The following is a 17,124-nucleotide window of genomic DNA, read 5'->3' as shown; positions in this document are numbered from 1 at the left end:
CCTACCCAAACTCCTGCTACATCCAAGTTTTTGCTTCACGTACTGCAAGGACCTCACTCCAACTGTCCTTTTTGTACCTGTCAGCTGCCTCCTGAGTGTCACAACCTAACTAAGCCCAATAGAACTTCTTCTTCTGCTGTTTCACACTCATGTATATGAAGCTAAACCTGTGGATTGATAAATGTTGTAATTTTTCCAAATTTGATTCTAATGGTTGTAATACCTTTTAAGGGCTTCTCTTAAGAAAACTTAAGTTTAACTAACTTTAACTATTAGGTCTGCACTCACGCAATCATAACATTTTATAGGTCCAGTAGCTGGTGTTGTTAGCTGTGAAGCTGCATAGACAATCACAGAATTGTGCATAATGAATTAAGCTGGCTCTGAACACTTACTGCTTACTCAACTGGAGCTCAGTTTCTCATGGAAGAGTTAAGACATAAAACAGAGACCACACAGTACAATTAAATTCTCTGGTACTCATTATACTCACTTTTTTGGTTATTTCTTTCCAGATTTATGTTTCCAGCCTTAGCATATTTTTAACACCATGTAGAAGCAGACAGTGTAGGCTCTCAGAGGACTGGGTGTTAGGGCTAGTAATGGAGTGCTAGCTTGACAGGCCTCAGCCTTACTAGGTGATAAATTATTATACAGATAATAGTGGAGTCTCTGGATCACTGTGAATTATGTGCACCAGAGACCATTTTGCAGTAACATCACACCGGCAGCAATGACCATTACGATGTTTATATTTCTATTTGTGAGCACCTAGGGACTACTTGTATTGACAAATCTGTCCAAAGAGAGAAAGACAGACTTCTAAACACCTGTTGAAGTACTTAAATCCATCCCTGTGGTACTTCCCACTACAGTTGGGATCTCAGGACTGCATTTTTTCATGATGGCGCGCTTACACAGACCCAATTAAGTATGTGTGTCTTCAGTTGTGTTTTAATTAAAAATAAGCTTCGTAATGTCACGTTTTTGCTAGTGTATATAGGTAGCAGAATGGGGCATTTCATCGGGGAGATCTCTCTTCTGCTCTGACTTGCGTGCCTTCATTCCAGCATGTATCTCTGGCTTGAGACAGGAGCCTGCCTATTGAATAGCTCCTGAGCTGCGACTGAATGCTAAAAAAAATGTTTCCAGTCTTGCCTTGTTATAAACACCTCTGGCATGCTGGTATTGTTTGAAACGGATGCTTATCCACTCAGAAACTGCCGGTCAGTAGCTCAGTTCACTGTCAAACACAGTATCCAGGGCAAGTCATATCTTGCAAAGCGTATTACATCTTTCTTTCTTTTTTTTAAAGAGGCAACATGAGTAATTTATTTTCAAATACCTAACAATGACACATAATGTCTTAATGCTGATGTTAAGTAGAGTTATATTTGAGGCTGGATATTGTGTTAGACTGTGTTACATTGCTGTTTCTATTGATCGTGTAACACCTTCAGAAATACAGTCACTACTCGCTGACACAAATTTCAGTTTAGCCAGTCATATGGCTCAAAGCATGTAGGCATGTAGACATGTTCAAGACCACCTACTGAAGTTCAAACCGAGCATCTGAATAGGAAAGAAAGGTGATTTTTGTGACTTTGAATATGCCATGGTTATTGGTGACAGATGTGCTCTGAGTATTTCAGAAACTGCTTTGATTTTCCTACACAACCATCTCTTGAGTTCTTGAGACCTTACTCTAGATGAAAATGACTTGTTGTGTGAGAGGAGAAAGCCCAGACTGCTTCAAACTGACAGAAATCCAACAGAGAATCAAATGAAATCGATTGTTATATCCAAGGTATGAAAAAAAGCATGTTTGAATGAACACATCAAACACTGAAGCAGATGGGCTACAGCAGCAGAAGACCACACTGGGTTGCATTCCTGATGGGAAACTGAGGCTACACAAAGAATTTAGTGTAAACAACATGGATCCATGTATCACCGTAGTGGTAAAACGGTGGGGGGAATATTTTCTTGGTATACTTTAGTACCAGTTGGGTATCGTTTTAATGAGTACTGTTGTGTAACCATGTCCATCCCTTTATGACCATATACCCATCTTCTGATGGCTGCTTCCAGCAGGAAAACATTTAATCTAACTCTTAAACTGTCTTCTTGAACATGAGAGTGAGTTCACTGTACAGAAATGGTTTTCACTGTCACCAGATTTCAGTCCAGTAGAGCAATTTTAGAATGTGCTGGATTGCAATAATTGCATTATAGTTGTGCCGCTGACAAATCTGTGGCAGCTGTGGGATGTGTCACATAATAACTTGTACATGTTGACGTGTACAATAAAGCCAACCGGAGTTCTTTGAGTTCGGGAAGATGTTTCACCACTCATCCTACACACGTCTTCAATTCTAAAAAAAAATGAACCACAATCACTGAGGAATTTTCGCAGTTCATTCTTTAAGAGTAACAGATAAAAATAAGTTCACAGAGACAATGTTTTTCTTTAGTATGCAAATATAAGGTTCTGGAAATTCTGGTTACAAATAAAATAAAACAGAGACCAGAGAGAAATCAAAGAAGAAAAAGGAAAAGAAATATGTAGAAATGCGCTACGCATTAAATCTCCACTGGGCTCCTGCACTGAGCAGAAACTGTGGCTTCCTCCCCTGGTGGGAGGGCCTGACCCCTGTGTATGGTGCAGAATTCTAACAATATCAAAGCATCTTTGTGCTAGTGATGTGCGATACCACTGATTTCCTTTCCGATCCGATACCAAGTAATATTCAGGGTGGTATCGACGATACTGATCCGATACCGATACTTTGTACAAAAACGTATTTTATTTATTGTATCTCAAATTATAGCGTCATAATGATTACAGGACATCAGATTATTTGTTCTTATCACTTAATAATGCAGAGTTCATCATATAGAAATAAAAAACCTGAAGTTGTGCTATTTGAACACCTTGTCTGCCTGCAGCACTAAAGGACTCCGTGAGAGACGTCTGTCTCACCCTAGCAGCACCTGTCCCTCTCCTCCTCTTCAGTTCGTCTCAACATACGCTCGTCATATTCTGTGATATGATTTACTCTGAGGTGTTTGACAAGGTTAGTGATGTTGCCACAACCATACATGCCAACCCTCCCGATTTTTCCGGGAGAATACCGAATTTCAGTGCCCCTCCTGAAAATCTCCCGGAGCCACCATTCTCCCCAATTTCTCCCGATTTTCCACCCGGACAACAAAATTGAAAAACCATATCGCAGAATTCATAGCGCGGCCCAGCCAATTCCAGTTTCCAACAATGGCGGCAGCTACTTAGTTTTAATATCACTCTTATTTCTCTTTCTGGGTCACAAAAAAACTTTTAACATATTTTCAGGTGAGAATGTAGCTGTGTAAACTTCAAATATCTGAGCCGACACATCGTCTTCAAACCCCCGCGGTCTTTCGCTACTCAGGTTAAACATGATATATAAGTCACTTTGATAACCTAAAAATGTTCTTGTTTGGCTTTTTCAGTGTTTTATTTGTTCGTGAGTAAATCAGTTTGGCTGAGAATAAAGTTATTACTGTAGATTAGATTAAATTAAATGTAACTTTATTAATCCCTCAGGAGGGTTCCTCCGGGGTTTTCACAAAGCTGAATAAACGTCAAACAGAAAATGATTAAACAGAAGAGTTTACGTCAGCGCCCGGTTGTATTCACCCTCCACCGAGGGAGCTCGTGATGTACAACCCGGCTTTCTTTAGACCGCGAAGGGCGGGTCCTCAGGTAGAAGCAGCCTCTGAATTTGGACACCCCCGCTGTTTCCGGGCCGGCCAATAATAACGGTGATTTAACGTATTTTTTCCGATAAATAAACCCTGTAAAATGTATTTATCACGCCCCCCCCCACCCCCGCACCAACAGACCTCTTGAATGTCTCCCTAGTATGGCCACAACACCTCACTCTTGGAGCACTTTTTTTTGCCACATGTATCGCAAACCACGTCTCAGCTGTTTGTGGAGGTAAAATACGTCCGCACAATTAAGCTCAGCCATTGTTGTGAGTGCGCGCGCCAAAGGGGCTGCGAGACATTTATACAGCCGTATTTCGCACATGACTATGAAAGGCGGAAGAGGAAGTAGTTCCTTTGAATGTAGACAATCCGAATGATATAGTTTCTTTCCACTGTGTTCCTGTTAATGATAAACTACAAATTTACTCTAAATTACTAAAATATCGATATTTTAATGTGAGAATCGATTCTAGAACATAAATGATTGGTATCGGAGGAATCGATATTTCAGGATCGATCCGCACATCACTACTTTGTGCTCATTGCAGGAATATTTAGGGAACAAGACAGGTAGAAGTCTTTCATGCTGCTGCAAAACCTTGTGTTCGCTCATGCATGTCCTAGGTACAATCCTTGGCACATTCGCATATAATTTAGGCCAAGGGCAAAGAAAAAAGTAGCAGCTCGGTGAAGCATATTTTCTGACCAAATTTAGATTCAATAAGATTTTGGCAGCATATCAAGAGAGCTGTCTACATTACGAAAATGTTTTCAAGTGAGAAACAGACCTTTACTTGAGATGTGCAGGTGACTGTAATCCTTTGAGTACCAGAGGAGCAATACTCTGCATACACGTTTAACTTCCATCCCATCTGCAGTGACAGAAAACTGAAACCCCTGGTTCCTCAGTGCCGGAAAGGTTACAGAATACGGCAAAACAATGCAAAACGTCACAGACTTCAATTACTGATGAAATATTGGACTCCCAACTACTCACGTAATGCGGCATAGAAATCAAAAGGAACATACTAAAAAAACAAAAACAAGTCATTGCTGGCCGAGCTTGTTGATGGTTCCTGTTTTGCATTTTTGAAATACTGAATATTCAGCTCATCACATTAAGTCTGTCATTTGCTGGAATAACTGGGAGCTACTAGTTAATCATATATGCGTGAAGAGGAAGCCTTTTTTTGTCACAGCATGACATTTTTATTATTATCGTTTTGCAAGTTTTTAGTATTTCCCATTTGAGAAAATAACCAAGAGGCTAATTCCAAAAACTGGATTTTACCAGCAGATAAATTTACAACAGTGCAAAGACAGCACAGCGTGGACTTCTCTTAAGCTGTTGCTATACACCTGAAGCCATTTCATCTTTGTACATTTGTGCGTTAAAGACAGATTGGGTGCATAACTTATATGACAGTTACACCAACTGCCTTAACCTCCATATTTAACTCCATACTTCATCATGGCTTCATGCTACTGCCTCTACCCTGAGGAGTTTATAGAACTATCAACAAAAGATTTTATTTTACAGCGTTCATCTGCCTTTCTTTCTTGTGTCTCATTGTATTGGTTCCTGAACTAGTAATGCACAAGTAGATTAGTCCATATACTAATGATCAGCACTTTTATAGTTGGCAGGGATTCATCGTTACACACAAATACATTTTTAGTAAGGTCTGTTGACACAGGAGAGGATATAAGACTTCCTGTTGGGAGGACATACTTCAAAACTTGATAATATTAGTAATTTCCTAAATTTGGGATAAATTAAGTATATCCCCCTTTAAAAACCAATCCTCAAAGGGTTAATGCTTATTTTGGTTTCCACTGACCTTTTCCTGTTTTTTTTAACAAAGTGCGCAATATATGTTAGTAGAGATTTAAAACTTTAAAATTCCATTCAATAAGATTCAATGTCTGAAGGTTCACTTAATTTTTTGAGCATGTGAACACAATGTAAACATGTGAAGGAAGTACAACAACAAAAGGAACAAGCGCAAGGAAAATCTTTGGAATATACACTCACCAATCACTGCTAGTATCAGTTTGGACCCCACTTTGCCTTCAGAACTACTTTAACTTTCATGGTATTGATTCAACAAGGTACTGGAAGCATTACTCTGAGAGTTCGGATCATATTGACAAATTTAGTGAGCCTGTGCACATTATAGCCTTAGTTTTCCTTTTCTTAGCACTTGGCACTCGCTGTGGTCTTCTGCGGCTGCTGTAGTTCTTCAGGGTTCGACATGTTGTGCGTTTACAGATAATCTTCTGCACACCTTTGTAACAGTGGTTATTTGAGTTGCTTTTGGCCTCCTATCAGCTTGTCAGTCTGGCTATTCTGCTCTGATCTTTGGCATCATCATGGCATTTTGGCTCAGAGAAGTGCTGCTCATTGGATATTTTTTTATTAGCAATTAGCAATTAGCAATTTCTGAAATCTTCAAACCAAGTCTGTCTGGCATCAGCAACAATTTCACATTCAAAGTCACTTAAATCGTATTTCTTCAACCATCTTGATGCTCGGTTTGGACGTTCACCAGCAGCTGAACAGGGGTACCAGACAAAGGGACCGGTTAGTGTACCTATATCATTAAAATTAAATGGGCTGTAGCAAGCAGTGACCCTAGAACTAGGAAAAGTAAACATGGAAACCAGAAGCCAACGAATACACCAAAAAGCCAACAACATGACAGGATGCAACATTGATGCAACAATAACTGTTATATTTTCTTTTATTTATGAAGAAAAAATTAATTTTGCATGTATTTGTAATTATTTAAGTGTTGCTGCGAAATCTTATTTTCTACACATTAAACTTGAACTGAATTAGGTTACTGATCATATTCTTATATGATTTTTCCTAAATGAAACAATGTTTGCTACTCATTATCTCATCTCAGAGAGACGCATTTATAACCGTGGCTGTCTGCGCCTCTGACAGATTTTATGATTATTACAAACAATTCTCTGCTTGCTTCTGGAAGAAGGATTAGTATGCATGAGAGGGAAGGATGAAAACAATTCAAATGAGATGATGCTAGATTTTAATCAGTGAGAAATATTTATGTCACCAGCTAATTATTATTATGTAAAATGCATAAGTTTTAGCCTATTCATAATTTGGGGTCACAGTAGTTACAGTGGGAGTTTTCTCAGCTGTTTGGTGTAGATTTTTGTCTTTGAATCTTTGCCAGCTGCTGGGATGCTATTCTCAAACTGATTATATAGTGAAGTAACATAAAATGAATGGAACTGAAAGTTTCAGTACTCTGACGGTGCACACTCATCTTTCTCTGCTATTTCTTCAGCCTCGTTTACTGAATCGTTAAATTGCTTGTCAGATATACATTTCTCTTACATCTCAAAGTTTTAGCTTTGACTCAGCTTTATCCCAAGGTGTTCAATATCAGATTATGTTTTGGCATTTCAACCGCTCTCACATTTGCCACGATGCTGCATCTAATCTAATTACAGTGGCAGCTCTGAGTGTGGTAGGTTGCAGAAGATGATTTGCAGTCCAAAGGAATGTGAGGATGACAAAGCATACATGTGGCAAGCTAAATTATTTCTGAATTATGAATACATTACGTTGTCCCTGTTCTTCGTAAAATATGCATGTTAGAGATGACATTCAGCTGTCAGCGACATCCATTAAATCAACCTAAAGTTAATGCATTACAGTCAGGGCAGGTGTAATAAATGACCGGTAAACAATGTACGGTACGTGCAGAATAAATACGTACAACACCAAACACAGAAGGAATACTGCATGCTTACTAATTAAAACTAACAAGTAGAAGTATTATAACAGTACATTATAAATAATAAACTATGACCCAGAAGTACTGTAGAAAGGCTTTTATGTAACTGAGGAGTTCCACATTCTAATTTCTGTGAAGAAATGCATGTAGGTACAACATGTCTATCAGCTAATGAGAGAGATACAGTGCATGAGCTCAGACTTGGAGCAGAATGTCACAGCTGCGTTGGTACAAGGGTAGTATTTTTACAAAAACTGTGAAAATCTTGTTTTTGGGGTCAAGTTGTCAGGGTGTGACTTGGCAGTGTAGCAAAATAGAAATAGACCTTTGTAACATGGGGTTATTATTTGGGGTTAACCCAATTTCTTTTTTCCTAATCCTAACCACAAGCTTAACAAAAAGCAAGTTAAAACAAAAAGAGAGACTTCTTTTTGTTTGTTTGTTTTTTAAATATAATGTGGAGGCCTACATATTTACCCTTCAACGATGTTTTAAGTGAAAAAACTATATCGCAAAACTATCAAGGTCCAACAAACAAAGCCAGTGTCCTTGGAGAAAGGATTTTTACTCACGAACAATCTTCCAATCTTCTTATGAGAACTTTTCTGTTTTTTGCTGTCTTCATTACCATGTCTAATATCCTTTTGTGCAAAGATTGATTTTACGTCCAAATTAAATAAGAATGCACTGAAATTCCTTTTCTTGTTCTAAATGTCACATGATGAGTCTGCATATTTGATTTCACGCAAATTTGATGCAAGATGGCCTTCCTGACACACATCCCTCCCCCGCTGGGAGTGCTCACAAGAATATTTGCTTGTAAGCTGAATGTATTAACCATGACACTATGGAGCCACTCCGCTCATAGCTAATGATGGGATTTTAAATCTGGCTAATCAAACTTTTGAGATCCTTGAGAGTTTTAGAAATCTGAAAAGAATACATCTGGCCCTGAGTTAGGTTTAACATCACTTTATTCTTCTAGTATGTTGGGATTCTCACACTTTGCTCAAGTGATTCTTTACAGCAAGGTTTAAATCTTCAACCAGTAAATTGAAGTTCTCTTCTTATACAAACTAGGACCCACAACAATGCGGTGACCGAACACAATGATCTTAGCAGAGTTTGACAGATTCTTGGACCAGCTACACATGATCTACAGTGATGACAGGACCCTGTGATAAATGAGCGTGTGTTTAGGGAGCCAGAGATTCAGGGGCATTGGCCTTGAGCAAATATCAGTGTGTCACAAACTCAGATGGATGGACCGCACAGGACTGTCAGTTTTATCACTTAACTACTTGTCTCTGGGTTAATAAATCCTGATTCTTGACTGACAGCTCCAAGTTTACTCTGATGGGTGCCGCCGCCGTAACGTGGCCTTGACTTCATCAACTCACATTCATGACTCGCCTTCTCTGAACACACATTTTCATAAATGACACTAAAGAAGAAATATGACAAGGGGTTCTCCTTAGCTTCCTCTCACTTTTCTCATCTCTGCTGTCACAAACCAGTGTCTCATGAATCATTCATCACCATCACATCAAAGGCGTAAAGAAATGCACAACACTTTCCTCACTAATGAAATTTGCAGGTTTATGTTTATATCAAAACAGTGAAAAGTAAAAATTTTATCTGGATATTCTATGTGAAATGGACAGTCTGAAATCAAATCGAATCTTGAAGGAAAATCACATATCCAGCATTTCATTAATTACCCACTTTGTCTAGTGTAAATCTCTTTAAAGCTCATTCGACAAAAATCCCTAGTTTTGAATTTGAGCTAAACTTTCACACTCATATTCACACCTACAGCCAATTTGGCATCACCAGTTAATGTAATGTGCGTGTCTTTGTACTGTGGGAAGAAGTCATGGTATCTAGACAGAACCCACACAGGGATGGGGAGAACATCAACATTCACAGTGATGGGGGACAGCCGGGCTATAGATTCAAACCCAGGACCTTTTGGCTGTGATGCCACATTGCTAATCACTGTCTTGATGTGTTGGACCTATGATGTACTGGTCATCTGCCTAGGGTGTTATTTGATGCCCATTCTGGGAACCCATCAGCTTACATCTTTCTGAGGACTAGGGTGAGAAATTAACATCATAAAATGTGAAAATGTAACATCCAGTGACAAAATAATTACTTCTGATTTTCATTTTATGAATGGAATATACTAACCACTTAAATATTTTACTGGAATTTGGCTTGTGGCAGGTGCTAATTTACCCAGCTCATGCAATTTTCAACCAAATTTAATCATCTTGAGAGTACTGAATAGATTTTATTTTCCAAAATGTGTTTAAAAAACAGACACACACTCTATAGTGCTCGAGGGTTTTTGGTTAAAATCAGTTTTTCATATTTGAACATTAGACTATGTTATGAGCACATAAATGTGCTGTGTCAGAAAATGCATCTTCAGTCTGTTTGTGAACAAAAGAATGTCGGCTTGACCAAACTGTACTTCCTCTTGTGGCCACTTGAGGCTGGCTCCAAAAGTGAGTCAAACCTCATACACTAACTTGAACAACTTGTGCAACTTGAAACAAGGCAACATTTTGAGAAAATAACTCAAAATTTCGAGTTAGCCATTAGAAAATCAGGAAACTCCATAAAATATGTAAATTGGGTAGTGACTGTATCAGTGAGCTAATAATATATATTAAACATGAATACATTGCTGCTATGCTGATAATAAGAACAAGCGATTCAGCTAGTGATATAAAGATTTCATCATTTTTAAAACCCCGCAGAGAGTACTCAAAAGTTGATTCATTCATGACCAGCTGCTTTAGCACCGGTAGCTTAGCTCAAGCACTGATGGTAAACTTTCAGCTCCTGCTTCCAGGTAACAAGGAAATGACATACCTTCACAGAGCTTCCTGATTGGCTGAGCTCACTCTGAGAATGATTGCAGATTAGATGGTGATCCATGAGATGAATCCTCTTGTTCATATTATTCCCAGGTTATTTTAATTTATTTAATAGAAAAGCAATATTTGGTTTTCCTGTATCGATACAATATTGCCAAGCAATTATTGTAGTTAAAGTAGAAGGTGGCTGAAATACTGAAGGTTCACATAGCAGTTTCACGTTAATATGACTGTTTCAGTTCCTGCAATTTAAGTTCATTTTGCATTTGTTTTTTTAAATTATGTACGGTACATTTTCCTAATTTCTTCTACTGGCATAAATATCCGTGCTTGAGATTAATGTCAGTCTTCTATAAGCTTTAGCCTCCGTGCCTTTGATCATGTTTACGTTTATTAGGCTGAAATATCCTCAGATTTTTGTTTTTTACCCTGTCTGAAAATAAGGTGATCTATTTAAGGTCACTGGAAACTTTTCTTGTTCTATTGTGTTTTCCCCAGAATCTCCACAAGTGCCTGCACGACATTAACTATAAAAGGAAACTGAACTTAAAGAAGACAACACTTCCTTGTGCTTTTTTGTTTTTACGAGATGCAGCACCTACTGCCAGTTAAGTACCGTATATATGTTTCAGTTTGGAAACCTCTCTTCTTGGTTATTAGTATGTGTGAAAGACTGGTGATTCATGCATTATGTAAACATTTTTTAGCCATCATGTGTGCATTCACAGGCACATCTCTTATTAGCATTCCTTTGCTCTGCTTTCATCATGTTCACACATCCTCTTGTCAGAGGATGCACACGTTTCACACATCAGCGCATGCATGCTCCTACGCACAGACACACAGGTTAGTGTGTCTGTGCGTAGGATACAGATAGTGGTATTATCTGTCATTAGGCCCCGGGTGAAACACACATTTCACAGAGTCCAAAATCAGCTGAGTGAAGAGATAATGATCCCACGTTGCACTTTAGAGACAAGTAGAAGAAGAGAGAGAGAGAAAAACATCCCTCGCACCTCTTTTAGGTGTCTAAAGTCTTGTGTGAACAGACACAGCAGTCTGGACGCGTGCTTTGTCTCGTCATTAGCGGTCTGTGTTTGTCAGCATGTGAATTTGGAGGAACGTGGTGTAGATAATTGGAGGAGATAAGTAGTTCTGTGCATTCAGCTGGATGTGCCAGGTTCACACAACCTATGCGGGACCATTTTGGAGCGGAAAAACGTGTCTTTGAAGCACGGTGTAACAGAGGAAGGCTGTGGTTGAAAAAGAACCTAAGCTTTTAATTTTATAGATGACAGAGAAATAAATAAATAAAGCATATTCGTGGTAAGATCATAGCTATAGTAATAACCACATCATTATTCAGCAATATAATGGGAAAGTTTTGCTTAAAATTTTCTTATATATACTGTAGGGAAGGATCATGGGTTGGCTTTCTTAAGCACTCTAAGGTTTTTTGCTGTCATTGTTAAAAAATTCACTCTCGTTGGTTACGGCAGACTTGTAACCTGCGAGTAAAAAGAACCACTTTGACTGTTGGTTTGAAATGAGAAACAAACGGTTATTGAAAGTTGGATGTGAATTTAATGAATGCCTCATAATTAATGAGAAGAGAGTCATTTTTATTGTACAATGGCCTGTGGAGACACGGAAAATGTGTTTAGGTGAGTGGCCTTTTATCATCCAAACAAGATGTCGTTTAATCTGTAGTCAAAAATCAACCACTGTTGTCTTTCTTCAGGTGAGACTGGGGAGACTTGGAACAGGATATCTAGTCACGCTGGGATGTGAATGATTCTGATAAGATGTTAACAGTTAGGTGCAGTGTTAGTGAGATATTAGCTATATCAGCTTCATCTTTCCTCCTTCCTCAGAGTTTTCGTTATCAGCTGTCTTTACTTTGCTGTTCCTACAGCCACAACTTCATTAGGGAGCTTGGTGATCCTGGACAAATCCCACCACTAAATTGCATCTGCGCTTTCTATGATCTGCAGAAAATAACTGTACAAACAGTCAAGGGCACCAACTGAGCAGCTGTTTTAGTTCATCAGGAGCAAATTACAAACAGATTGTGAACACAAATTGATTGAAACACACTGGAGGGAAAAAAAAGTTCTTCTTTGTGGTTCTTTGGTCCAGAGGGATGACTTAAAATTGTAAACTATTCCTCAATCAATGTATATCAGTGTACACAGCCCTAAAACCCTAAGAATGTTAAAACTGGACACTTATGCTAATTCTTAATACATTAAATTACCAGTGGGTGTATGTCCATTGTTAGCATCTTTCAAATTATTCTGTAGGACATGACTGATTGAAGCAAAGCTTCCATGTGTGCAGACCATCACAAAGTCGCTTTCACACAGGTAGCGATTCAATTTTTTTCACATCACTATGAAGCTGACAATTGGTTACTAACGCACATTCCAGGTTCCAGTTGCCTAGGTAACCCTCTAATGCTCTTCTGTCATGTGTCAATCACTCGTATCTTGTGCTCTTAATTTAGTTACTTTAATTGCTTACCTCAGAGTTGGGCATAGAATGTCACTGATTTTCATCCGCGTTTGGTCATCACGCCAGTTCACACAACACTTCCCATGTGGGTACACTTTAATACCCACTTTTTTTTTTTTTTACTGGTATCATTTGGAATTCATAAGATGGGATATGGCTAATATCAAAGAACTTCCTACAACATTAATGATTATAACCTGAGATAATTCATGTATTCTCTTGAAATCTTTGCTGGCACCCACTAATCAGAACACCTGCTGTTGTTGATGTTGAGCCTTTTCATTCGTTAGAAGTCTTCATAGGGCAAACAGGCTGCCCATTACAGACCTGTCTGAAGCCTGAATTGTCATGTCACAGAAATGTTTGTCCAGCCATCCACCTGCTGCTTCTCCCAAAAGAACATTGCTGCTTCAGTACTTTTGGGAGAAGCAGCGGGTGGACGGCAGGGTCACTGTGACCAGCTGCAGAAACAGAAGCATCTGCCCTCTTGTGACGGTTTTACCTCCTTTGTTCACTCTGACAAATAGCTTGAGTCAGACCTTGCCTATGGCACTGGCTCAGCACTAACACAAAGTCAAATAAAATGTGGAGAGAGGTCTGGGCACTGGAGATTATTAAGTGGATGATGTACTGTATGTTTGCTTTCCGAGAGTGCAGAAATGGGTTACAAGTACGCCTTATTGATTTGAGAGTGACCGCTGCATTTTCTTTTGTTTTAGTTATAGTTTCTGGTAGGCACTTTGTTCAGCCCAAACCATTTCCTCCAAGGCAGAGAAATCTCTTTATCTCTTTTTTTCACTCTTTCAAAGCCCATAATATCAGCACATCTCCGTGTCCAGCGGCTGTTGTCTGTCAAGGGGAATATAAGCCTGACGTAGTAATATCTACCATTTATCTGCCTGTCCAATGCTGCCTCCACCGAATGAAGCCTGTGGTGTTTCTGAAAAGCTTAATAAATCGTATTTGTTCAGGCATGTTGACTCAAAATACAGTTTAATACACCATCACCTCTAGGAGTGGAGAAATTTGCCCACTTCATTCCACTGTGTTAGCAGCTTTGTCACTGATACACCAGTGTGTGGCACATGCAAACAACTCAGATGTAAAGTGATCCCTCTGTTAACATTTCCATCAAAACAGTGTGTGATCTGGATCCCAGTGGTGTAGTGGGATTATGTGACACAAGCATTTTGGGATATATTTCACTTTGTGAGGGCAGGATACTTTGATTCATGCCTACGGTTGATCTTTTATGCTTTGCTAAATCATCAGCAATTGTGCTTCAAAAGTTCCAAATCAGAAAAAACACATGGCAACTGATTTAAAACAAAAAAAGGGAGAAATAAATCAAAAGAAACGTGTTACTGCAAAAGAATTTGCAAAACACAAACAGGGAGAAAAAGATGAAAATAGTAAAACTTAGTGAATTTAGTCTGAAGTTTAAGTTTTCAGAAACAAATAGGCCTTTTTTCTCACACTCTGAGCATTTTGATATCTACATTCTACTAAGGAAATAAATGAAGAATTATTAAAGTAAAAAACAACAACTTATTTTATCTTTTTTCCCTGGTTCACAATGTTCATGCTTCTAAAGTATGCAGCTTCACTGGAGCAGGTGCCTTGCTCAAGGGCAACTGCTTAATAAGGTTTGGGAGAAGAAATTGTTTCTTGTTCGCTTTTCCCAACCCCATGCTTCATGCACTGGTTCCCAGTGCCTTCTTTTAACCGAAACAAAATCAATGAAAAGATTTGAGTGCATTTTCCCAAATCCAGATATTGTTTTTGTAAAAAGCATGTGAAACAGCAAAGTTAGTTTTTATGGATGACACACAGAATGCAAAATATCTGAGAGCTCAAAAACTCCAACTCCAAGGCAAATGAGCTACTTGTATTAATGCAAACTGCAAAACAACTTTACATGACATCTCATTCTACTCACCAGCTTTCACTGCCCCATACAAGCTGAATAATATAAGGGCGACATGTGCATTAATTCCCAGGACTGTTTTACTCCAGAGATCCATGACGAAGTGAAACGATGCTGAAGAAAAGCACGGGGAAGGAGGGAGACAGTCTGCCTCTCCACTCCTCTTTACTTCAGTCCTCCAGACTCTCTCACTCCCCAGATCCCTGATGAATTTTTTTGCTTCTGCGTCCAACGTGCTTACCAACATCCGCCTGGCTCCAAAGAGATAGCACCAGAAGCAAGGCTGCTCTCTGTTTGGCTGCACTCTGCAGAGTGAGGGGAAAGAAGTAAGTGAGGGAGAGAGGCACACAGTCAGAGAGAGAGAGAGCGAAAGAGAAAAAGAGAGAGAGAGAGAGGAGTGAGAAAGCTTTCATTATGTCACAGCGCCAAAGCAAGGTACTTTAGTCATTAAGAGGACTTAAAGAAATTCTAGTGTGCTTGAATCCTTTGGTGGAAAACTATGGAAAACCCACTGCAGGCTGGGCTATTGTGTTCCAGCAACATTTGAGAAAAAGAGTCATCTTAGGTCCCACTGGGTTCGGGGCTCCTGCTCACGGTCTGTTTGTCATTGTGTAATCCAACAGTTCAGGTCCAGTGGTCAGTGACGGGATCCCCAGCACAGTTACTCAGTCACTGCAAATCAGCCAAAGCAGCACAGTGAAGGATGATACAGGAATTTAAAGGATGACTTCAAATTAAAGGTCTGATTCTCAGCGCTGTTACTTTAATCTTTACTCTGAGCGAAATCTAGATCCAGAAACTGTCCCAAAAATACATGAAAATATTTTTATGGCAATAAATGCAACATATGCACCATAAACTGGTTAAAATAAGGTCAATGCACAAATATATAACCACTTTGAACATACAAGCTAATCACCATCTGTATTATTTTCCAAGTATTTTAGTCAATCAGCTTTAATCAATGAAGAATTATAATTATAATGAGTTTACGCCCTCTTGTAATCACATCCAAAGATTTTAGCACTACACTGGCTTTGGTTTGACAGTATAAATTCCTGCTGGCAATGAGTGCTTCATAGCATGAAAACAGAAGTCCTTTTAATTAGGTCTGAAGTTGTAATTTGCAAGTATTTATATACACTAGTCCGAACTCCTCCAACATCCAGAACAATTTATTCTCTGCTCATGGAAGCTAGAAATCAAAATCTAGGCTTCAAATTTTCTTCATCTCTATATTCATTTGATACATTCGAGTCCAAGCATGGAAATTTATTGCTTCTAAAATGTATATGGCAATATGGCAACAGCTTTAAAATAGTAATAAAAAAAACTGCCAAATCGAAACAATGCTCTTGGATTGTGACAGAAAGCCTCAGGTATTGTTTTTTTTTCTTCTCGCCACCTCCAGTCTTTGTACTCAAACAAAAAGACAAGAAAAACAGGCCTGATAAAACACCACCTGTCTTAAAAAATACTCTTTATTGTTCACTTGAAAAGTCCGACATTGCTGCGCAGTCATCTGTCATTTGAAACCAACACATAATGAGGAGGTGAGAGAAGTAATTTCTCTGTCTAAATTGGGTTTTCACACACTGATGTGAATACTGTGTAAATAGCTCACTTCTTCTGAATGAAGAAGTAGATAATACGGCGGTCTTTGTGGCATTATCACAGTTAATATAACTATTCCTGGATCACGTCACTGTGCTTGTTTTATCTGCCATGATGGCTTACCATGCAGCCACTCAGGAATGTGAGAGAGGCTTTTCAGGAGCAGGGAGGCAGGCTGCATATGAATGAGTAAGCACTGTGACAGAGAAACTAGAGATACGGGCTGAAGCTGCCTGCATCTTATTGAAGTGTAATTTTAGTTTTAAACGTTTCTGAAAGTGAGAAGCTGAAACCCACTCTCATCCTATCACGCACAAAGAACATGCATTGGGTATTCTGAGTATTTATATGTCAGCAAAAAGGTCATTCAGAGTCAGAATTACATTTATTGGCAAGCTTTTACACAAAGAGACGTTGGCTTGGTGCCGTGCAAAGAGTGGTACAGAAATGGAATATCCAGATGTGGTCAGATGTTTACATAAAACCATCATGAACATGAATGTCATGGTAATTTGGGGGGTTGATTTCTGTTCTTTCAGGGTGGAATGATTGTACAGCATGCACCTTTAATGACTTTAAAATGACTTTTAAAGAAAAGAATTAGGTTAACAAGTTTGAATTTAGTTTGGATTTTCTCTAATCCACACAGGCTTAA

General features: G+C 38.9%; 1 protein-coding gene across 1 annotated transcript in view; it reads right to left on the bottom strand.

Moving 5' to 3' along the window:
* The window catches only part of LOC146560777 (contactin-associated protein-like 4), a 78,298-nt gene extending 63,149 nt beyond the window's left edge, over nt 1-15,149 (bottom strand). Inside the window, exon 1 of the mRNA XM_085296221.1 lies at nt 14,868-15,149. Coding sequence (XP_085152347.1) covers nt 14,868-15,102 — 235 coding nt within the window. The 5' untranslated portion in view covers nt 15,103-15,149. The remainder of the gene's footprint in view (nt 1-14,867) is intronic.
* Between the last annotated feature and the right edge of the window lie 1,975 nt (nt 15,150-17,124).

This window comes from Mchenga conophoros, linkage group LG13 (genome assembly GCF_057382185.1).
Source record: "Mchenga conophoros isolate Kocher_MC1m ecotype Shallow Benthic linkage group LG13, M_conophoros_male_GT1.1, whole genome shotgun sequence".
NCBI lineage: Eukaryota > Metazoa > Chordata > Actinopteri > Cichliformes > Cichlidae > Mchenga > Mchenga conophoros.
The sequence above is the reverse complement of the archived record's forward strand: the minus strand, read 5'-3'. Positions and strand labels throughout refer to the sequence as shown.